At 34.0% G+C, this 25,488-nt stretch overlaps 2 protein-coding genes across 5 annotated transcripts in view; one reads left to right on the plus strand and one right to left on the minus strand.

Annotated features, from left to right (window-relative positions):
• On the minus strand, positions 1 to 23,770 carry LOC143222148 (uncharacterized). 2 transcript variants are annotated; one of them, XM_076448196.1, is made up of 4 exons: positions 23,294 to 23,770; positions 4,479 to 5,341; positions 3,708 to 3,870; positions 1 to 2,010 (listed from the first exon to the last, which is right to left on the minus strand). In XM_076448196.1, the coding sequence occupies exons 1-4, from the start codon at positions 23,316 to 23,318 to the stop codon at positions 545 to 547; spliced, it is 2,517 nt and encodes an 838-aa protein (XP_076304311.1). In that variant the 5' UTR covers positions 23,319 to 23,770; the 3' UTR covers positions 1 to 544. The 2 variants fall into 2 exon arrangements, with proteins under 2 accessions (XP_076304311.1, XP_076304312.1); XM_076448197.1 differs by lacking the exon at positions 23,294 to 23,770 and adding an exon at positions 14,808 to 14,965.
• Positions 1 to 25,488, plus strand: part of Rab3GAP1 (RAB3 GTPase activating protein subunit 1) — a 131,926-nt gene that overhangs the window by 50,053 nt on the left and 56,385 nt on the right. The gene's annotated exons all lie outside the window — the stretch shown is intronic.

Raw genomic sequence — 25,488 nt, forward strand, 5'->3', positions numbered from 1 at the left:
TAATTATAGAATTTTTATTTATTCCAATTTTTGAAATATTAAGTTAATATAAAACAAAAATTGAACTAATAATGTTGAGTTGGGTTATTTTTTACCATCAGACCTCTATATATAACTAGCCATAAACACTACAAATTGTACCCATTGCTTTATAGTTAAACATAAAATAAAAAGCTCTGGAAAGCTTCTTTTTTAAAATTATATGGGTTATCTAGTAACCATTAAAATGTTTGATAATTTGGGCTGAAAGTCAAGGAAGAGAAACCTGCTTAAACAAAAATAGCCAATCAGATGTCATTTACAGAGGTTTGACAGATTTGTTTACAGTGTAATCTATATTTTTATCACATCTTCAGTATTTTTGTTTTTATATTAGTAAAAAGTTCAAAGAAGGTTATAGATCTTTCAAACTTTAAATTCCACACTGCTTGTATTTGGCACTTCAGCTCCCCTATTTTGGGAATGATGCCTCAGTTTGACTAAAAGGAACCCATCCACATGTACCTCGAAGAATCTCATGTCTTCATTGCTTCAATTCTGCTGTTCACCTTGCACCATAATCTTTTCTGTATTTAACATGAACTGGAGAAACATGAGTTTGACCCACATAGATGTCTACTTCTTGATCTTTCCAGTTGTCTGATCTTCCATTCCAGTCGCTTTCATATTCAGTGAGTGAGTGGACAGAGCTGGCAGATGTTATCTGTTTGTTGTTTCTTTGAGTCTTTTTCTTCTTTGGTGGAGCAGAAATATGACTTCCAAGAAATGAGTGGTGCCCAGATAGTTGGGAGAGAGACTGTTGAGATTTGCGTATGTCTGGATTACCAAGACATGAAGGGTCACCAAATCGATGAGATAACTGAGTGTAAGAATGATGAGATTGGCCATCAGTTGTTGGTCTGTTACTAACTTGGCCATTGGGCACCTGAGAGTATTGAGATAGGTGAGAACGGTTGTCATCCATGATGAAACTGTGATTGATTGAACCATTGGGATCAGACTGGTACATACGTGGTCGAGGAATGCTACGTCCACTGTACATAGATGCAGATTCCCACTCATGCTCAGACTTTATTGCTGGCATCCCTGTGGTAGGTGGTGGAAGTGTCACTTTTTCTTTTTTTTGTTTGCGACAGTAGCAACAAACAAAAATGATAACTGCAAGAATTATAACTCCACACACAGCAGCAGAGCCTGCTATTACAATCTTATCCAAAGCATATCTGCTCTCACTGTTTTTAACTTCCTTACATTGACTGTATGGAATGGCATCCACAGAAAGGTTGGGAATATCTTCCAAAGTGACTACACAGACAATAACACAGTCATCAGTAGGGACACTGGGGATGGCATACTGGCGTTGACTGGCAACAAGTGAAGGACTTTGTGTGAATTGCTCTTCCCCAAACACTCTGTATACTACCTGGAATCCCAAGAGATTAGAAGAATTAGAATCCCATTCAACCATTATTGAATTGCCAGTCCTAAAGACATCAAGAATCTTCACCTCCTCTCTTACTGAGTCAGGGATTTTTGTTCCTGCAGATAAACTGTCAGTTGCTACAATACCTGAGGTCCTAGAAGTTAGAAATGGTTGGGTTTCACTTAACCTAATAGTAGGTGATGGCGTCGTTTGGTAAGATGGAAAAGTGGCCATGGTCTTTTGTTTTGGTTGGACTGGTTGGCCAAGGTCTTTAGCAGGAGAGTATGTCTTACTGGTGGAAGGAAAACTCTGAACTGGATAAGGAAGGAACTTTGGTTCTTTACTACGTGGAGGTTCAATTACCATAGCATCACGTAGTGTATACATTGTTGTTTTAAGTGTTGTTTTTTGTGGCTCATTTTCACACTGGAGTTCATTGGAGTTTAGTTGGAAAAAGTTTCGATGTTGAAGGCTTTCTGGTTTTCCACAGAATTGAGGATTTCTCTCTCGACTAGTGACTTGAAGATCATTGTCTTGAACCCATTCTACTATCCATTTAATTCGACAGTCACACTCCAAATAAGGTCCTGTAGTTGAAAGAACTGTTAATTAGTAACAAATTAAATACAACACTTTCCATAACTTATGAAAATGGTATAGTAAAGATTGAGTAAAGTACTTGTAAAACATTGTTTTAAGTCATCATATGATGTGCATACCAGAAACACATTAGTCAGACTTTATAGAAGATTTATAACTCCATTTTTATAAGTACTATAAATAAAATTGAGAATCAAAGGGTAATGAATTTAATTTGAGTATGGTATGTTCTATTAATTATTTTTATGAAAAGAGTCAATCCAGTATAACTTGAAAACTTCCATACGTATTGCTTTTAAAAATAACTGAAGATTTTAAGGAATAAAAAAGAAACAAACAATAAATGCAAAAACTGAGAAAAGTCTTGATATTGGAGAAACTAGTTTTGACACATTGGTATATCAAAATAAGTTTCTATAACATCAAGACTTTTAATAATTTTTGTTTCTGTTCTCTAACTGCTGCACATAATTTTGTTATGTTAATGTTTTGAGAAAAACAGGTGGAAATGAAATTACCAATTTGATACTATTTTTATATTGAATGTTTCACAGAAGACAAAACATTGACAATTTCTATTTTATAGACATGACCTGTGCTTATACTTGCAATGTTGCCTTCTTAACAAAATGTTTCTTAACAATTAAATAATTTAGTAATATTTGTGCTTCACAATGACTCGGAAAGAAGTCTGAAAGCATGTCATTAAAATTTGGGGTTTGCTCTGTGTGGTAGCAACAACATAGATAGCCCATTGTGTAGCTTTGTGTTCCACAATCAACAAACAGTAACATTTGTGTTTCATAGTGTTTAATGTGACCAACTAAACTGGCTGACCTGTGGGTTTCATCAAATGTTGATACAGCACATATGTTTGTATCTTTAGTGTATCACTTTTTTATGGTGGTTCAAAGTTTATATGTTACAAAAATTTTCATTATGGCCTAATCACTGTGATAGTTTAATTGGGAGTTAATAGATAAGTTTTGTTATATTTTATATAGTGGCTTCTATTAACAGGGGATAACAAATAGCACTTTGTTCTTCAGTGCGAGTTTGTTTTTGCCATAATGGATTCCCAAACTAACCTGGAAGTTCATGGGTTTCACTGATTAGTTGCTGGCCTGTGTGAAAGCAAAACTATTTTCCTTAGGGAATTAAAATAATTGGATAACTACAGTATATTGTTATTCACAGAAATTCAAAAGTACAACTATCCAAAATAACAGACTTTATCTGTATTGTAAGAATTAGTGTTGTTCTTTCATTACAGTTAGCATGACGTCAGCAGACTTGTCACTTATTAATTTTCGAGTAAGAAGGTTAGACTTTTTCATCCATACACGAATATTTAAAGGATGGCATAAAGATAAGTGTATTTTGTACCATTCAAATATAATATTTGTAGTTATAAGTTACAGCATTATGCAGAATTATCATTTATGTTCACAAGTTACTCACCCTGGCCACATTGGCTTTCATTTTTCAGATTAACTGTAATGATATAGCAATGTCTTAATCTATTGTACAAGTTAGTAAACCTTTTATATCATTGAAAAAAAAGTCTTTATAAATACAGAAAATTAAAAGATGCTAGTCTTTCATTGGTATTACTAATGAAGAATCATCAGTATTCTATTACATAGCAACATTCCAACGTAATATAATACAATGAAAATCCTACCTCCAATACTAATTCCTCTGAGAGAAGATTTGAGGTGTTGAAATGCTGCCAGAGGAACTGTAGCTATGGGATTCCCATCCAGAGCAAGAAGTGTCAGTTGAAGATTGTTTTTAAAAGCATCTTCGGGCAAGATACGAATGCCATTGAATCCGAGATCCAAAACCTAAAATATATCAAGTAATTATTCTTCAAACTTTGAATTAACCAAATCTGTAAAATAGACAGTATTTTCTCCATGGTAAACCCCAAGTCCAGATATTTGATTAGTGTTGTAGCTAGTTGTTACTATGTACAGAACAGTGAATATAGACAGTAATTAATTGCTCAACATTAAATTTAGAATATGTGTGTGTGTGTGTATGTTTTTACACACACACTCATATATATTAGTAGTTGGTTTATCAGAATTAATTTTAAACATACAGATATACTTGATTAATGTATACTTTCAAGCCCTGAAGTATGAGTACAGATATTCTAGATTAAACACTGATTCACTTTGCAATATAGAAGTTTTGCAGTCTAAACTAGAACATAAGTAACATGTTTTTAATTATTTTAAGAATTATTGAACACCACAGCATTTAAAAATTATTTTATTAGAATTTTGCCTCTGTGCATATATCTGTAATTTAAATGTTAGTTTGGCTATACATATCACAAGAGAGGGATCACATAAGGTAGATGCATAATTGTGAAGAAATACTTATTCATGATTTGCATTTCTTGGGAACAACCTTGCTCCTTAAAATTACAATATTTAGTCCTTACCCTGAGCTGTGTAAGAAATGAGACTGCTTCTGCTGGAAATTCCACTAGTAGGTTGTTGAGCAGTGACAAAGAACTCAGACTGTCATTAACTCCATGGAAAGCTTTACTGTCCACCTTCAACAGGCGATTCCTCTCCATATTAATTGCTGTCAAAGAATGCAAGTTTTGCAAAAACCCAGGTTCCAAGCTTGACAGTTTATTTTGGGCTACATCCAAGAATGCTAAAGCACTCAGTTTTTGGATTGCTTTTGGCATACTCTCTAGCCCAGCACTTTTCAGATTCAAATTTTTCAGCGTTCCTTGCAAGCCTTTAAAAGCTCCATCAGAAATATTCAGTTTGTTGTCTGAAAGCTTCAAGGTAGCCAAAGGCAGGTTTTGGAAGGCACCATCTGGGACATTGGTTAACTTATTTTGGGATAAGTCAAGCTGCTTTAATGCAGTCAGCCTTCCAATTTGCTGAAGAGGTATCTCTGTTAGGAGATTATTCTGAAGGTTAAGACTGGTTAGGGTCGTTTCTAGTCCTTCAAAGGCTTGCAAAGACAAGTTGGAAATCTTACTGTTGGCAAGATGAAGACTTTGAATATCTAAACCATGAAATGTTCCATTTTCTATTGTCACAATGGAGCCATTGTTTACATACATTAAATCTATAGGAATGTTTTGAACTGAGCTATGAAGAGCAGACATAAGGTGTGGGAAGTTCACGGGGCTACACTGAATGGATAGTCTTTGGACACTGTTGAAAGCACAAATACAATCAGAGTGAAGGTCCACTAACTCTCGAGACCAGGGACATTGACAATAACATACAGAAAACCATAACAGGAAGATCAAGCTGGTCTCAAAGAGCTTCATCTTTGGATCTGGAAGTAGAAACAGTAGGGACTGTTTTAAGATAGGAAGATATCTGCTAACTTTCAGCATCTTTATTAAAGTATACTACCAACATCTCTTATTAATCCAAGTCTTGAAGATAAGCCATTTAACTTTATATATTCTTGATCCTTAATAAGCATTTAACAACATAAAAGAACTTCATCTAATTTGAATACGAGCATTAAGCCTTCAAGAAAGAGACAGACATTTATAACCTGTAAATTATTTGGGCATCGGAATTCTTTTTATAACTCCAAATAAAAAGGTATACAATGTGAAACATTGTTGCATTTTTGTAAAAAGCAAAGCTACGTTAGGCTTTCTAATACGTACGTTCTCTGCAGAGAATCAAACATCGGATTTTACCGTTTCCCCAATTGGGGACTGAGACTTTATTTCTTAAAAATGTATATAATTCAGTTAAATGAAATATACCGTAGCAACGCCATACCAAAATAATTTTTAGTTATGGGAACAAAATAAACATTTGCATAACATATAGGTTTAAGCTAACAAAATGTGAAATACTAAAAGTATTTAGTATTTAGGCCAAGAATATCATTAATACTGTATTACAGATCGAAATCTCATTTATGTGTGCAAAACTAGAATGTCTTGTTTTTTATTTGTCACTGGGCTAATTGTTCTGTTGTTGAATTCATCAGTAGCATGTTCTCGCAATAGTCATTAGTGTGTAAGCAAAGTTGTTTTCATGCAGATCGAAAACTTTCAGTGTAATTGTGTTACATACCAAAGCATGAAATCTCGTTAGAGATGTAAAGTGTGTCTTATCCTCCTATATTAATGTTATATGTAGCGCTTCTAAAAGAAATTATTTTCTCAAAGATTTTCGTGGTATTTTATAGAAAAACTCAGAGGATGGTGTAGATAATTCTACTGCTATTAATACACACCTCGTTAGCCTGGTATTTGAGTTTAAGACTGGAAATTCTAATAGCGAAGGTATAAGTCTGATGAATTAATGCACTTTTATTATTGTACGTTTAAGCCTTTATTGTTTATTGATTTGTGACAATATGTAATAGTCAGTAATCTATACGGGTTGTGCTTCATTAATTTTTATGCTAATGTTTGTTCATGCTTATGTAGTTAGCGTATTAATAACTGATATCAATATTTTTAAAATCTGAATAGACTTCCTTATTGCATCTAAAACAGAATTAAGTTTCATATATTTTTGTTATCATAAAATAATGTCGAGTTGCACGCATGCTATGACTATAAGCTTTAAAAAATGCAACTAAGTATAAAGATGTAAAATTAACATTCCAATTCCGGCTCATATTTAAGGTTAAGGTGATGATTGATGTAGGTTAGGTGCAAATTAGACCCCAGTCTCCTTAAATGAAATAATTTCCAAATATAAAATGGTAAATATTGGTTCAAAATGATCAACAGACTTGTGTGTTGTCTGAAATATTTTAACGGATTATAAAACTGCCATTCGATCGTCATCCGATTCCAAAAGCGGTCATAAACTTACGTAACGTGACTACCCCAAGGACGTCAAGCTTGACATGTTTGTATATTGCCGAGTTTACTTTGTATGGTTGTCACGTACTATCACACTTTTAGAAGTAGTGTTAACATCCAAGTGAAATAAGGCGACATCTAGCGTAATTTTAATGATAGTTCCAAGCAGGTAGGGACAGCGTGGCAATAGTGAGCAGTTTTGTGTGTGTGTGTGTATTTATAAAACATGAAATTTTTATCAAAAATAAAAATAAAGACGTCTATTACACATTGTTAAATATTAACATTTTAGTTTTAGCTTTCCAAAACTGGTTTTCGAAACGCTTATCCATACTTGAGCTACTCTGAGCTCAGTGAAAGAAACGAAATTAGCTAAATTCATCATGCAGATATTTGTTGAAGATTTTTTGAAATAAAATTTAACAGTAACTTGTTTTTATATAAGAACTTAATGAAATGGCATTCAATGAACGATAAGTTATCATTTCTTCCAAATCTAAGAAGTCGGTAATAGTGTAATTTTTTCAGAAATTACAAATAGATACCAAAGTTAAATGCATCCCATACAATTCTATATAGCAGTGTTGTATGTATTTTCGGTTCTTGATGTTTGAGAATTTTATCTGAATTTACAAATACCCGGATTTATATGTGGTTTAAACGACAGCATTTGCAAAATGTGAAAAAAATTAACAACATATAACTTGACAGTGAAATAAACATATGTTCTGTGCTACACCTTATTCGTATAATGTTGTTTCATCCTGGAATGGGAAGGGTTGTAGTTAATGAACTTCCTTTTAGAAAGTGTGCAACACCTACAAATTTAAAAAGTTGGAAGACACAACTGTCTGACAATTTTAATTTGCTTTGAAATTCTGACGTTTTAAAAATCCAACTTATAAATTGTGCTAATTGCTTACGTAACTGTCTTATGAGAGTTCGATACTGTTTTATTTTAGTAGTCTACAGTCGCAGTTAAAACTTAATGTAGTATATTTTTGTGTTTTCCAGTAAATTGGCAAACAGTTCTCTGTGAAGGTTATTACTTAACACTCCTACGAAAACTGGGGCCTAATAGGCCCCAGAGCAACTTGAAAGGTTATTAATATTAGGCTAATAAATTTGTATTTAAATGAAATTTCCATTTAATTTGATTTCATTTCATTAAATGAAATGGCAATTTTATTTAAATACAAAATTATTAGCCTAATATTAATAACCTTTCAAGTTGCTCTGGGGCCTATTAGGCCCCACTTTTCTTAGGAGTGTTAAAATGAGTGTATATGCATGTAAAGCGCTGTTTTAAAAATTACCGTATTTCCCTGCGTCGAAGACGTGCTCCCATTCTGATTAGCTAAATTTTGGGGGAAAAAAAGATAAACATGAGAACAAGGTCGTAGCACTTCCATCAATCTTACCAAGGTGTTTCGTGCATTGTTTAGTGACTTACGGTACATAAATCCTCTTGCCCTTTTCTCTTTTTTTGTGAGCTTTATGTTTATCGTATCTACCTTTGAAAGTGTAGACCTTATATTACCACTGGAATATCTGTAGTATTACCAGTAATAACGTTATTTTAAGCCTATTCTTGGAGTGTTTTTTTTGTTGTTTTTTTTGTAGAAACCATAATATGACTTGTGTTAAATTTGATTCAGCTGAACTGCAACAGAGAATTCCTATCGAGGTCTGTGTTTGAAATCGTTACACAACTGAACAGAATGGTCTGAATAGAACCAAAATAAACTTACGATATTTAGTAAATAGCTACCGATACCGCGTTGTGTTTTTGCAATTTTACTTTTCATATGTTCTCATAATGTTGCCTTAATATCAGAATTGTTTAAGGTGAGTAAAAATGTCATTATTTGATAGAAAACAGATAAATTAGACCATCGACTGGTTTACCTTAGTCTACTACAGAAGCACCAGTGAATTTTGTGATAATTTATGATTATCTTGTTTATTTATTTCTTATTTAATACTAAGTAATTTATACATTTCATTCTGGGTTATATAGAGGGGCTTTGATTACTGTCTAGTATTCGAAATGCTTCCTCTAAGCTTAGGTTTAAGCTCATGAGCAACGTAACCTTCGGCCTGGAAGTCGCAGGATAAATTTATTAGACTTATTTTGGTGGAAAAATGGCGTTTTCAACCCCGGAAAATACGGTACGTAAAACACCCTTCAGTAGATATATCAAAACCGGGAGTAACGTGTACACTAATAGCATTTATTTTGTTTTTCAAACATGGGCAATGGATAGACTATAATTGTGAGAAATTTCTAAATATCACCCAAATCCTGACTTATACAAAAAAGGAACACAGCGTCTGCCATTAACTGTATAAAAAATACACATTATAATATATATAAATGATATAAACAGTTTATAAACTATTTTAACTAAAAGAGTAAAAGGATAGGTGTAGACTAATGATTATCATTCTCGAACCGTGAATATGGAGATTCGTGGTTCGCGGCTAGTTGCTAAAGAAACGTGCATCGCACTTTAGAGTCGTGAGTGCATTGTAAGAGTGAAAGCCAATCCTGTTCATTATTCATTGAGATAAGAATATCGCCCAAGAGTTAACGATGGCTGTTGCTGACTTCCCTCTAAACTATCTGTTCAAAAATCAAGGACGGTTGTAGATGATCCTTTGTGTAGCGTTTTGAGAAGCTCTGAGGTAAACACAATTATCTTACAGACCTGCTGTTTTAAGAGATGGTATACAGTAGTACTGTCACCTATTAATTTGTTGTACAAGTACTGTTTAAAAATTAATATTTAAACTGTTGTAACCCTTTACGTTTCTATTCATATAGCGATTATGATCGCTTAATAATGCTATCAATGAATTATACATTACGTTGAAAACATCTCTTTAATAATGTTAAAATATTTTATTTTAGTGTTAAAAGATGAGGCACTGGATTATTGAATGTAGTTTTTAACCATATCAACAGTTTTCCCAGCGACGGGTTAGCCCTATGGTAGAACTCTAAATTTTAGTGCTTGCGAACCAGATTCGAATCTGAACCATACCACAAAATGTTTCCAGCACTTTAAGCTGAAGGTGCGATAAAAGAGTAACTATTAATCACTTCGCGTGGATGGTAGGGTGCTGGTAACTGGCTATCTTCCTTCTTATCACTTATTCAAAATTAGGAATGGTGTCAGACAGCCTTAAGTAGCTTTGCCTTAAATAGAAAGTAAAATAACTTTCAACCCAATAATCCGTTTTACGTATCAATATTAAGAAAATATTTCCATAGATTTTGTGAATATTCAAATCCTCAGGGAATCAAGTGGATTTGACATTGTGTTTATGCGAAACCAACTCACAGAGAACAATATGTATACTGGAAATCCACACACCATCTACAGCATGAACTTATAATTTAAATAGCGTTTAACATACACACACGAACAATTTCGCCAGTGAATTAAGGAGAATATCCTACTTATTCAGTCACAAGAATGGTCAATGTAGAAGAGCTGAAAAACAATAGGTAAAATTAAAACGAAGAATCTCCAAGACAACAAACAAAACTTTAAGCTAAAACCTAATGTGTTGAACATATCAGGAATAACCTTGTCGGAATACGGAAACGTTTCATGACAAGCTCAATGTAAACATCTCAGCGTTAGTCATAATAATAATAAAAGGAGAAATTTTGTTGGAAGAAATTATACCAAACAAAATGAATAATAATGTACGAATTTAATGTCATGTGTGAATGATTTTGGGTTTATGTGAAACTGTAAAGTTTTTGTAAAATCCCTAATGAAGTCGCATCGGTGAAATGCAAGTTTAAATTAAAACATACTTAAGTTATCTAGAGAGAATATTTATTTTTTTCTCCCTAAATGAAATCTCCAAAACATAGTACTAGTGGAAATACTATTTATGGCTGACAGTTGTGGCGTGAACACCTTTTGAAGATGAAACATGATTATATTCATTTATATTTCTCCTAATACAGTTCTTTTAGGCTTACTGAATATAGTGTAGTTGAAAAACTATTGCACACACTTCTCAGAAGAAAACCTAAGAGTCCGAATAAAACGTTTAAAAAATATAAGTTTAGTAATATTATGACGAATATAACTGATATGCTATGTACTGTAATAGTGTCTAACAGCTGTTTGGTTTGAACTTCGTGTAAAGCTACTCAAAGGCTATCTGCACTAGCCGTCCCTAATTTAGCGATGTAAGACAGTTAGGAAGGCAGTTAGTTATCACCACCAACCGCCAACTCTTGTGGTACTCTCCTACCAACGAATAGGGGGATTGATCGTCATAGTATAACGCCCCCACGTCTGAAAGGGCGAGCATGTTTGGTGTGACGGGGATTCGAACCGGCGACTCTCGGATTACGAGTCGAGTGCCTTAACCACCTGGCCATGCCGGGCCTCTAGTGGGAAGAGAATGTGTGTATATCAAACCAAACAGATTTTTCATTCCACTATTATATGCAATCATTATTCATTTGCTTGCTTCTTCTAAGCAGGACTGATGAGCAATGAATTTGGCAAAATGTGTTTACTACAGTAAGAACAGTGAAGCAAAGAATAGATTAGATATCTGTGTCATCTATTCTTCACGAAAATTTACGTTTTGATGAGGAAAAGAATTTCGTAAATAAATTTATTTATTGTCGTTAAAACATCTTTCAATACTGAAAGCAGAACTCATTAATTTTGTAAAAAATCGAATTATTGCAATTGTGGTAACACTATGTAACAAAATTTTGTTCCTGAATAGTATGCGTTATTTCTTAATTGCTTATGTTGTAAAAGTACAGAAAATGGCCATTACTCCCTTCAAACTTTGCTTTTGTGATCTGGATAATGAAATGTAGAAATTAACCTATTTATTATGTAAAAACGGGTAAATTTGCACGTTTTCATTTACATAAAGTCTGAATAAAACAACATAGGAATCAAGGTTTACATGTATTTTACTAAAGTTATACAAAAATATTTAGAAGTGAGTAGTTTGTTTTTTTTTACATTTGCGACTATAATGTAAATTACTTTCACGTATCAGCCTCCAAATATAGTCTCCTATCATGTTTTCGTTATACGCTCCCAGGTCACAAAAGCAAAGTTTGAAGAGAAAAATAGGTGTTTTCCATTTACTTTAGGCATAAGCAGTTGGGAAATAACACTTTCTGACTAGAAACAAGAAAAAGTAAAAAATTTTTACAAAGTGTTATTCATCAATCTCTGAGTTAGAGTTCAAGGACCATGAATGTAATAAAAAGTGAACAGTTACTCTGTAACTGAATGTAAACGTTAATGAGTGGAAGATTGTTAATCACATAATTAATAAAAAAAACTACTAATAGATGAAATGGGTTTTGTAAGTGTGAATAACATGTCCTTTTATTATAATAATGTGTACTTTATTTAACCGTAAAATCGTGCTGGTTGACAATATCGTTGTTTAAAATATACATATTCTTATTTTGCAGATGATAAATTGGTGGGGATTGCAGCAAGGACTACGAGTTAATATTCATGGGTAGTTATGAGGAAGTTGCATGTAATGGAAGTTTGTAATCTTTGTTGTATAACACTGGTTATGGCTTATAGTTTGTTGAACTTTTATAAAGCTGTTTAGGTAGATACTAGGATAAACAATGGTCGAATTAACCTCTTTCCTTCTTCATTTACTTGGATCAATTTGATAAATGTTCGATGTTAATTAAACTTGGTATGCGTGAAGGAAATCTTACAGAACACTATTGTTTTTGGAGCTGAGTGATAATTAGTCCGGCATACAAATCTATGGTGCGGTTGTGAACAGCGTTAGAGAGCGCATGATTTAAAAACACGGTTGTAAATTTTAATTGTTTTTAAATGGGGTTAGAAGAACATATGTGCGCGTATGAAATGGTAAATGGCGTTTAAATCGGATTAAGAAAGACAAAAAACGTACGGCAAAGTTTATTAGCTTGAACAACATTAAAGTCGTGATATTTATGATATAGTTGCGATATATTTTCTCCCCACGTCATATAATAGTCTCCTATACTCTCCCAGTGCAAGGTTCACCTACGCCCTGGGGCGGAAGCTGCTACGCTGAAGGTTATGTAGGTCAGTGATGGAGGTAATGGCCACGAGCCAACAAGTGAAACAGGTGCGTACCCATAGAAGTTTGGGTTTAGTTATCCTTGTTTTGTCAGACGTTAAAACACAAAGTAATAACTGAAATGTCTTAACACACCCAAAACTGAAACACTAGTAATATTTAAAAAACATTTTATATGATATCAAAGATTGTAAAAAAAAATGAGTTGTACGAAATCGCAAAATTTCTAGTTTTTATTTCGTGATGTTTGGACTGAAGTTCATAGAATACCTGAAACATTTTGAAGTAATATCGGTGTAAAATCAATGTGAAATGCCAACAATGTTTTTGTGATTAGTTGGTCAGAAATGGCAACCCGCCCTAATAACTCTCCGATTCTATATGACAACAGTAGTTAAATGACAAATATATTATTCAATATAAGCAGGGTCTGAACTTAAAATCTTTTATTCAGTAACTCCGAAGAACTTTTTCACTCAGTATGACTTAAAACAGGTAACAATTAAATATGAATATTGGTTTTATAAACGTTACCCAAAGTAATTGTGAAAGATCAGGAGTATGTTATTTGTTGATGTAAATAAACAATAGTCATAAAACTCTCCCTGACGCACAGGCTAGTATTAGAAATGAATGATTAAAAATACCTTTTCTAATTAACGAAGGACATATAGGTATGTCCAGTGCTGATATAGAACAATGTGGGATATTACTGGTGAGGATGTCACAAAGGGAACATGTTAACTGATGAACAATATGCTTATTAAGTTTACCAAGTAACAGCTAAAGTGTATATATATCACATGATTAAAAGATAAAAAAAAAATATCATGTTGGTCGTGTAAAGCTTTTTTGTTACTTGTATGCACCTACAACTTGATTTTCTTACTTGCGATGAACACCTACGTTAAGACCCTGAAATTTAGGTTAATGAAACCTACACATTAACAAGCTGCCCAATAGGCCAACTGATGTGGGAGCCAACTTTTACTTGTGCGTATTGCTGGTTCTCACATGTTATTTTGCTTTAGTCGTTTACCTAGTTAATGTGTTGAATCAAAAGTTAATAAAAACATGAACAGCTTTATCAGCAAGTCCTTTTAGGTATTTGAAACCTACAAAGAGCTTAAATAACACCACCAAAACTAATACAGAAGTAAAATTAGAAATAAAGATGTTAAAATTTGTTATCAGTAAGACCAGGAGTGACTTGATGATTAACTTGCTAAAACTGTGAATCAGATAGTTTGTTGCCTCATTGCCGTAAAAACGTGCTCCGCATTTTGGGACCGCGAGTGAGATGAAAGAGTAAAATTTAGTTGCCTTCCCTCTGGTCTCTTAGTTCAAAATTATAGACAACTTTTACACAGATGGTCAATTACACCAAAGGTCAACAAACTTTTCTTAATGACACATCATACGATTTTATTATGCTAAATATCTCTAGAGTTACATCATTTTCAAATTAAAACGTTTAAAAAAACATCTAGATATTTATGTACGCATCATAATAGGCTTCGAAGCAAAACAAATTGAAATATAAAAGGCTTTACTGCACTTTTATACTGTTATACTCCTAAAGCCCTCTATATGTTTGTGCGCTATCTTGTAATACCTGATAAAAAATTGTTTTATTATAATGTGAATTGAAAGCCAGTCTTTCATATTTTAAGTAAAAATAAAGAATAACGTTTAATTTTCGAACTCTTCTTTTTTTTTTTTTTTTTTTCCACACGTTTTGCTATTTATCAACTATCGTTAACAGGTTTGATTAGCACAGACAATTTTATACCAATAATATCGTTTCATTAAATTTTAGCTCTTTTACACAACTTCTAAATTATATCTTGATCTCACCTGATAAGGTCTTTGTTTTTCCGTGATGTAAAATTTCAGATGTTGAACATGTACGAAAATTAAATTGTTACTGATAACAAACAAACTTGACGCTGGCGTAAGCCATGCGTTTGAGTAATATGTGAACTGCATACGTTCTAAAGCAAGTAATCATTTATACAGTTAGTCACCGGTGGCGCAACAGTCGCTTTCCAAGACCATGCTTGATCTCTATGGTTGCTTCGTAACTAGAGGGCTGGAAACAAAGTGAATATTCCAGAAAATCAGTGGGTTGGCATGAGCGAAAAAGAAAAAAAAATTGTTTGGTTGTAACTTTTGTGCTATTATTAAAATACAAGAATATAAAATGTCACCTTGAACAACATAATACAATTTTAAGGCTTTCTTTTCAATAGAGCTATTACAATTTTGGTTATGATTGTTTTATAATATGACCATCTTTTAAATTTTTTTTCCCCAAAATTATGTGTTAATGGTTTGAGCTACAACACAACTATGGAATAAAAAAAATGTTTTCATGGTGATGTATAACAATTTACGTTCTTAGTGTATACACAAATAGTGCGTATATAATGTGACAGGACATTTACCAGGTCTTCTGTGATGACGAGAAACCCACTTGAAATAAAAATGTATTCTCAAGACAGCTGGTATGGATGGGTATTAGCACTGTCATTAAAATAAAGTACAGAACAACGTTTTGGTCTTCATAGGTCATCGAAGATACCTTAGCCACGTTTCTATAGATCACATCAGTTCTCTCTAATTGACGCTGAATCTGTCAACCAAATTTTTGACTTGAAATCTTTCTTTCAAGAGTGGTCTTGTTATCAGAGCGCTCAACTCGCATTCATCATGTCGCAGGATCGAACGCGATCACCGAACATGCTCGCCCTTTCAGTAATGGGGTATTATAATCATTATGGTCAATCCAACCATTCGTTGATAAAAAAGTAGTCCAAGAGTTGGTGGTGGGTGGCGTTGACTAGTTTACTTCCATCTAATCTGCTGCTTCAGAATTAGGGTCCGATAGCGCAGATATCGTTCGAGTGGCTTCGCGCAAAATCCAACATGCATGCTGCTGGCTGGCGGCGACTTTTTTTTTTTTTTTTTTTGACAAGTTCTTCAATTAGGAGTCTATACGTGAATCGTTTAGGTGACTGTTTAGCCTACGTGTACATTAGGCGCCGCTCGAATTGAACGTAATTTATATTCTATTCGTGCTGTCCTGCTGCTGCTGTTTTTTGTTTGTTTGTTTTCTATTCTGTATGTTCGTGATTAACTCACTGGAAAACAGGTTTGATATTCCGTAGCTTTTATCTGGTTACTGCTAAAGTAATAATAAAAAATTGCGATTGACTTATTGGAGACGTGGATACTTTGTTATAATATCAACTGTCAAATACTTGTGTTGGGTTCGAAGAAGTACCAAGGGATGGTGTTGATTAGCAACCGTTTCTCTTGCCTGTCCATTAAAAATTAGGAACAGCTAACGTAAACAACCCTCGAGACTTTGCGCTTAAAAAATCAATAATTCAATAATTACTTATATTTAGAAAGAAAAAGAAAAACTGCAAAACAATGTAGTAGACTCCTGTAGACAAAACAATACTTGAGTCCAGGAGAAGTTTCTATTTGAAAAACCATGCGTTTTTTACTAATACGACGATTTTTTAATGGCGGAAGTTTAAAGTTCATGACTGTCCCTTTAATTTGATGTTTGTTACATAAAACACGTCGCGGAAAAAGTGCTAAAATATATAATTATTGGTGAATATTTAGGGCAAGCTAACTCTCTTTTTTTTTAAATCTTAGTATCAATAAAATATTTTCCAGAGTCGAGGTATTCAAAGTTGTCTAGAAAAAAAACTTTCGAAGGTGCCACTTGTTCAGATTGGTAACATTAAAGACGATGTGGGTGGAGGAGAGATCATTCGCAAAACTCAAGATTCATGATCAGATCTATCCTGGAACGACTTGAAGAAGGTATGACCTGTGTTTGAGAATCCCACCACTAGTTGAGGCATTGGCCTCAATGCCATGGACGCTCAACAGTAAAGGTCGTTCTACGTTAGCAGCCAAGCACGATGTAATTCCATATTTCATGCAACCAATCTAAATGTAAGGTGCTTGCTCCACCTGGCGATAATTAGGCGCGACGTCGTATATTTCTCCTTTTAGGTTTTGTTTATATAAGCATTTTTCATTATTTAATAATGAAAGGCAAAGAAATGCTACTTTCTTCCTCTTATGGAAGTTGTAACTTTGTTTATTAACACCATCTTGCAAATATTTTCTTTGTATGCTAGGTCGCCGCTTAGGTAATTTTTTTTAATAAATTCTATAGAAAGTTGTCTGTTTGACACACTGGCAACAATATTTAAAATTTCTTTTGTTCTAACATATTTTTAGACACGTCACCTATAAAATTAATTACAATTAAAATATATATTCGTGTTGTGTACTTTTAATGTGCGTGTGAGTAAAGAGTGTTAAGCCGTATCTGATTTGATCTGTATGTGTGAACACATTAATTACACTATGTAACAAAATTTTTACTTGTTCTTGTTTCTGGGCAGAAAATGTTATTTCCCAATTGCTTATGCCTAAAGTAAGTGGAAAAGACTTATTTTTCTCTTCAATCTTTGATTTTTTGATCTGTGTAATGAAATTTTCAAATTTACCTATTTTCCAGAACATTCCAGGTAGATTCAGTGCTGACTAGGTGAGAGGGAATTTTCAAGAATGTTGTAGAACTTACGAGAATTTTCAAGGACCTTTTAGAATTTTCTAGAATTTTCCATAGTAATACATATACAGAGGCTCACCACTCACCACTTCAGTTTAGTTTTAGCTGCCTAAGTGAACACATAGACCTATCTGATTTTATCAGAGATGGCCTCAAGAAGCTGCAAGCATTCTCCAGACGCATCCAGAAGCCTCGAAGCTGTGCTGCTTTATAACGGGAATAAGTATCAGTTCCGCACAGTATGGAAGAAATGTATCTATGTGTGTACAAACTCATAAATGGATCTAATTACGATGACAGCCATTGAGTTGGCTGGAAAAGTTTATGCAGTTTCTGTTGGCGTACTGTTATATAATACACATATTCGTAGTTTATCACAACATCCCTTCTCAACGTAACTAACTGGTGCCAAGCTTAAAGTAGCCTAGTCTAACGTTAACCTGCCTGGCTGCGGCTCATAAGGTCTAAGGTTTTACGCCACGGTGAAGTTGAACACGGGGAGCACTTTCAGCTGTGGGTGTGTTATAAAAGTGCAAATCAGTTTGGTTCAAAACTGTTACAAAGCTCTTGTTTCGGAGGGTGCTGTTAAATGGCAGCATTCACAGTGGTCAGCGATTCAAAATAAGAAACTGATATACAAAAACCGTAGAAGTCTTATATTGGTACCAGTTTGTCTCAGTTTATTTTCTCTACATATGGATTGAAATGTTTTCAATATAAATGCCCTGGTGATTTTTACATTCTAACATAGAATTTTTACATTATTAATATTATTGTGTGTAGCGAAAAACAAGCATAACAGCATGGGTAAAGCATATTTGAACACGCAGCTTCTTATATAAACGGACGGACGTGGCAACTCGTTCACTTCATGGTTGCACAAATTAACAGAAAAGTAGGTCTGAACCTACAAGTTAGAAGAAGGTAGATTGAGGTCCTGCACCCGGTTTTCTAGATAGAGCTTCCATTAATTTGTCCTGTAACTGTTCCGAAGTAGGTCGAGATGTCATATTTTAACCCTGGTAATACTGACCTAAATTTCTGGTGGGCCAAAAACTACCTCAGGGAAACAAGCTTTATGGTGTATTTTGTATGGATCTTCTCTGAAAAAAAAAAAAACGAAATACTGCTATCTTGAATTCTAGAACATCAAACGAACCTAACGCTAGGAGAAAGGTCATTCACCTTCAAACTTTAAATGCCATCCATATAGAAAATGTATTTCTCCAAACATTAACATTATGTTATACCTTACTTATTCGAAAATTGTTTCTCTATAATAGAATTAATAGTTAGTGTATAAATTAACCAATCATTAAATATTTAACATTTTTCAACCAATCCAGTCAGATCAGCCAGCCAAACAATGTGCCGTTCTGATTCCTGTTATATTAAAAATACAAAATCAGTCAGTTCATAAACTAAAAGATTGTGCCAGTTAGTTTTTCATTGGGAGTAGAATGTTGAAACGATCGAATCGTTTTACCAAATGTTATACTCAGAGAATTCTTATAGTATTAAAGGTAAGTAGTCATTCGGGTCACTGACTCAAATATTGTACTGGCTGGTTCATACAGTTTTGAAACTAAACAGACACTCAAATTACTGGACGAATGCCGTACTATTCATTTTCGTGTAACAGAAATAATAAGGTGCAAACGTAATCAGACTTCTGAGCCAAAGTGGATCAATACCAGTCAGGTTCATGTTACAAGAAACTGAACGATGTTTGAAGTGGAAAACTGTTAATAAGATCTGTCATGCGGTCGTATTGGTGATTAGATTGATGTAAAGAAATGTATTATCAGCTCAGTTCGAATACACATTGCCCTTTTAGTTAGTTCCGTATTACTTCATCAAAAGAAAAGTATCCTAGAAAGTAAATGTAGAAAAATATTGAATAGTATTTTGATGCCGTTACATTAGAAGACATGAAAAGTCAGTGCTACTTGCTATAAAATATCAAGTCTTTGAGAGTGAAAGTTTTATTTTTAAACATCTTGGTGTATGACGTAGCTGAATATATTTTATTACACATATTAAATGTGACTTGGGTTCTATTTTCCGTTCAAAAATAATTTTTAACACTTGGAGTTTAAAATAATTTAAGTACTCCAGGTACATGAATAAAATGTAAAATAGTCGACACCGAGTTTTTCACTGTCCAGCAGGTTCAACCGGTACTTACGATATATATAGGGTGATGTCATCGCCTCATTCCTCCTACATTTGGTAAAATAGGTTAGTTTCTTGCCAGAGGGCGCTGCCGAAAATCATGATCGGGAAGTTCCCACACACATACGAAATGCTTTGTAATTTCAAATGATTCTTTTGAACGTGGGTTATTTATTTTGTAAAATGTAATTATTTTGGCATTCACCATTACAGAAAATCTTGAAAACGTAAATACTGTATATAAGGAGAAAAACGAACAGTAGATAGTTTATACAAAATGTCTAAGAAAAAATTAGTTCCTGGAAAAATGAATATGTAGAATACGATATCAGTGATAAAAAACTATACACAAGTTGAATATTTTAAATAATCATATACGAAGCATGAAAAATATTAACGTAATGATAGGCGACGAAGTCAGACTGCTACAGCTCTTTACTGATTCATAACTTTTATCAAAACTACTTTCTGAAGTTCTCGAAGGTTTCTGTAAATCAGAACGTTAACAAGAAAGGTGGGTAAATAGAGCATATAAGCACTTATGTCAGTTTGTGTTCATGTGTATAGTATTTCGGTATGTGTATGAAAACTCCAACCGGTTCTTACATATCTCAACCTGTTTGTTCCAAAGAAAAGTAGGAATGATAAAATCTCTTACTGGATATTTAAATATTCAGAAAAGCAAAAGAAGCTATATGTCTGCGTGTGCTGAAAGCATGGTTGAAAGATATGAACTTAGGTAAATCTACAAAACTAGTTCTGTGTAATGACTGCATCTTTCTGAAACGCTGTACATGGATTATTGTAGTATATGAATTATACACTCATTATAGTTTTGAGTAACAGCGAATATTTACAAAATGTGTATTAAAAGATGGTCGCTCTGCATTTTTTCTAATTTTATTTGTGTATGTTTTTATAACACTATGTAACAAAATTACTTTTTCTTGTTACTGGGCAGAAAGTGTTACTTCCCAATTGCTTATGCCTAAAGTAAATGGAAAAGACCTATTTTTCTCTTCAAACTTTGCTTTTGTGACCTGGGTAATGAAATTTTCAAATTTACCCATTTTGTAGAACATTCCAGGTAGATTCAATGCTGTGTAGCTGATAGAGAATTTTCTCAAACTTGCATGAACTTTGAAGAACTCACAAGAATTTTTCGAGAACCTTCAAGAAATTTCTAGAACTTTCCATAGTAATATATACAGAGGGGCTCACCACTTCAGTTTAATTCTAGCTGCCTAAGTGAACACATAGACCTATCTGATTTTATCAGAGATGGCATCAAGAAGCTGCAAGCATCCTCCAGACGCATTCTGCTGTGTATGTGGCCAATGTATCAAGACAAGAGCGAAAAAGTACTCTGTGACAGCATCTGCTAACGTGTGTGAAGCCTACAAGGCATATTTCGGTATGCCTGTCGGGGATCAAAACAAACCCTGGGCACCTCATTTTACCTGTGAGCACTGCAAAAAAAACTCTAGAAGGTAAGACGAACATTTTTTCTTGCTTGAATAGTAATATTTTATATTTCCAATAGTATAGAAAAAATATCACATATAAAATATTTTGCATGAACCTCTTATACATTAGTTGTGGATGAAATAAATTTATTATTCATAATAATTTTATTTTGCTCTTTTGCAGGATGGTACAGAGGGGAAGAGAGAGCCATGATGTTCGCTATTCCAAGAATTTGGCGTGAACCCACTGACCACTCAAGCAATCGCTACTTCTGCATGGTGGACCCTTCCAAACGTCGGGCTGACAAGAACACATCTGCTATCATATATTCGGACCTTCCGTCATCCACCGCCCCAGTACCACACTGCCCTGAGCTCCCTGTACCCACTCCTTCATAGAGAAAGCAACCATGCTCAGAAGTGGAGATAGACGTTGAAATTCCAGATTACAATCTCAGAGGTGCAACTGGTGAGAGATACCCATACTACCCCAACCAAAGAGACCTCAATGACTTGATCAGAGATCTTGGTCTAGCAAAGTCGAATGCCAAGCTTTTAACATCCAGGCTCAAGGAGTTGGATTTGTTAGATGAAAGTGTGCAAGTGGCAAGTCAGAGGAAGCATAACCGACATTTTTCAAGCTCCTTCACTCGTCAAGATGGGCTCTGCTTCTGCCACAATGTATCTGGTCTGTGCGAGGCAATTGGAATTGCCTCTTCATTGATATCTCACCCAGAAGCCTCAAAGCTGTGCTGGTCCGTAACGGGAATAAGTATTCGTATCTTCCCCTGGCTCATTCGGTGCACCTCAAGGAGAACATGGAAGCTTACTCAGAGGAGCAAGGCGAGGGCTTCCACTAAGATACACTGGACTTCGAACGCCGCTACCAACGAGCACATAACGAAAACATAATTGGAGACTATATTTGGGGACTGATACGTAAAAGTGATTTACATTACAGTCACAAATCTAAAAAAAAAAAACTACTCCTAAACATTTTTGTTTATTTTTGTATAACTTTAGTATAAATACATGTAAATCTTGATTCATATGTTGTTTTATTCAGACTTTATGTAAATGAAAGCGTGCAAATTTGCCCGTTTTTACATAGAAAATAAGTTAATTTCTAAATTTCATTATCCAGGTCACAAAAGCAAAGTTTGAAGGGAATAATGGCCATTATCTGTATACGTTTACAACATAAGCAATTAAGAAATAAGACATACTATCCAGGAACAAAATTTGTGTTACATAGTGTAATGTGTAGAGTAAAGCTAATGAAACGTTCAAATTCAACACTGCTGTTTAATATGATGGACACTAACTTGTGTAACTGGTAGTTTTGGCCATTACTTAGGACATTCAAAGAATATTAGATGCGTGTTTCATCATATCACATATCATAATATGATAGATTAACCTATCTAATTGGTGGTTTGGGTCGTCACCTAAGACACTGAAAGAAGTTTTAGTTGTGGGTTTCAACATAACTGATTATTTTGTTCATTATCTAAGACATTGAAAGGAGTTTTGGGTGTCCGTTTCAACATATATATTATAACTGATAGACAAGCCTATTTAACTGGTGGTTTTTGTCATTACCTAAGACACTAAAAGAAGTTTCAGTTGTGCGTTTCAACATATAACGTACCATAATATAATAGACTAGTCTATTTAGCTAACAGTTTGGTCGTTACCTAAGAAATAAGTTTTGTGTGTGTGTGTGTTTCAACCTTTCACAAGGTTCGCGTAATATTATCATTATGTAATAATTACTGTTTGAAAAATTAGGTTGAAATCCAAATGAAATTTAGATTATATAAAATTCTAAAAAGAGCTTTAAGTCAGTTTCAAATAATAAGCAAAAGGAAAGAACAAAGGTCAGTACAGATGAAGATGGATTATTCTTACATTAAACATATCGAAGTAGATAGAGGAAAAGTCTGAACCGCTTGGGCAAACTCAGACAATTGCAGGATGATATAAAATACAAAAAAAATGTTTCGCATGAAACAGATGGACACAAAATATGTGTTATCTTTAAAAACACGCGCGAGTTCTCTCAGGAAAATAAAAATAAGAATCATTTTACATACCTGTTGTAAATTTCAAAATTTTCATTTAATTTGCCTAAACAAGCAACACTGGAATGCGTAAAGGTGTGTTTCTGTTCCAGAAAGTTGATGCATTTGGATATTTCTCTACCAGCTTGACACGTTTCGCGTATTCGCTTCTGTTTTACAATGATGTAGTTAATTTATTTTATAAAAAATGGCCATTGGTCCCTACGTTCTATATAGGGAACAGTTTATTTTACGAACAAGTAGAAAAATGTATTACTTTCTAATTAGATTGGGTAAGACCCTCACTCCAGTACCTAGTTCATGAAAATCTGACCGACCGTTTAGATCGCGTGGAAAACTGTTAACTGGCTACGTTTTCTTCGGGAATAAAAGAACGAGTCCACTTTTGCTTGCAGGGGAGTGAGTGATAAGTGGTGGGTAGAATTTTGTAATTCACGGTGGATTCGAAAATGTATATCGGGATCATGTTATAGATAAGGAATACTTCTCGAGATATTGGTGGATTATATCGTGGAATACATGTTAAAAACATTGGTTTTAACGTGCTTATGGGTTCGTGTGACTTTCAAAACATTTATACTTCTGGATTCAGCTGTTTTGTATCAATGCACGTAATCTTGGATTTTATTAGATGTTTAAACTACGGATCACTAGAATTTGTTTCATAAGATATCGAAATGTGTCAAATATATGTTTTCTTTCTGAATATTTGCCTTTTGAACTGTATCATGAAAGAACTGTTGTAGGTAGACAGACAGGCTGGCATTTGTGTACGCATAAGAGTCAAGTATATTGTGGCATTGATACGCGTGTTTTCTCAGAATTTTATTTACACAGAATCATGAATGGCGCCTTTTCTTTGTTTTATTTTTAAGTTGTGGGGTATCAGAAAGGCTCTTTTACAGTGACGATATATTGTAAGATAAGGCTTAAAAACAACTTATTATTTTTAATATTTTCCCATGTTATATGAGAGGGAGGACCCGGAATGGCACTCGACTCGTAATCTGTGGGCTAGGGGCTCGAATCGCCGTCACACCAAACATGCTCGCCCTTTCAGAGTAGCTCTAGATTTGGCGGTGAGTGGTGATGACTAGCTGCCTTACCTCTATTCGTACACTGCTAAATTAGGGACGACTAGCGCAAATAGCCCTCGTGTAGTTTTGCGTTAACTTAAAAAAAGAAACAAGTATATCAGAGGAGTCGTGCCATACAATGTGTCTGAGTGATATCTTTGAAATCTTTGTTATAAAGTGTTACGTCTGAATCCTGAGACTTTCAGTCTTTATCCCATGTTTTATCAGAAGAGTCAAAACTATAAATGCTGGAGCTTTGTATCGTAAGGTTTTGTTTTTCGTTATAAAACTTGTACGTTGTAATTTTTCAGTTTCGCAACATTGGAATATTTTTTTTTATTTCGAAAAGGCACTGGAGAATTGTTGAGTTTCAATGTCGACATGATCCTGTGTTATTTAGTAAAACTGCATGTTACGATTGTGTGTGTAATATTTTAAATCTACGAGGTTTTGTCCTGTATAAACCTTAAATATTTCGAGTTTTAGCTGGGAACTTTAGATATTTTATATATTATCTTCTGTATTATATCAGGTATATGGTATCTCTGGGTTCCGTGGTATTAAAGTGTGGCGTTAAGAGTAAATGCACTGACTTACTAATCAGTTTACTGTACATTTTGTGGAAGTGTGAATAACTTAGATTGGCATGAAAATGGTGTAGTCTTTTTTTTCTTTCTTATATCTTAGTAAGGTAAAGCATTGTGAAGATAACGTGCTACATCTTTCTCCGTTACATATTTAGAAATGTAAAGTTGTCGGGTATATTAGAAGTAAATGGCGGTGAAAGATTAGCATGCTGATAACTAACTTGTTATAAATTTTATAGTTATGTGAGTACGTAATATTAACGCACAGCTGAATAATAATTGGCGGTGTGGAGATTAACATGCAGATATATCACTGTATACTTACTTAGAATGTGGTGTATATATGTTAGCGCATATTTCATTAAGTGCTGACAGTGTTGAGATTAACACGTTAACACAAGTGTGTTGTGTTTATTTGCTAAGAAATGTGAAGCACTTAGTTGGCCATCATTCTGGCAGTGTAGAGACAGTTAACACGTAAGCCGTTGTGCTTTGTTTAAGAATGTAAGTTAGCACATTAGATTTTGTATGTTTTATTATCTCA

Source organism: Tachypleus tridentatus, chromosome 8 (genome assembly GCF_004210375.1).
Source record: "Tachypleus tridentatus isolate NWPU-2018 chromosome 8, ASM421037v1, whole genome shotgun sequence".
NCBI lineage: Eukaryota > Metazoa > Arthropoda > Merostomata > Xiphosura > Limulidae > Tachypleus > Tachypleus tridentatus.

Bases quoted from the DNA above. Each gene is read 5' to 3' on its own strand.
- LOC143222148 (XM_076448196.1), bottom strand. From the start codon at position 23,318: ATGAAAATTTTGAAATTTACAACAG. The intron at 5,342-23,293 runs GTATGTAAAATG...TTCTACTTCCAG, and splicing joins AATTTTGAAATTTACAACAG to ATCCAAAGATGAAGCTCTTT. The intron at 2,011-3,707 runs GTAGGATTTTCA...TTTCAACTACAG, and splicing joins CAGAGGAATTAGTATTGGAG to GACCTTATTTGGAGTGTGAC.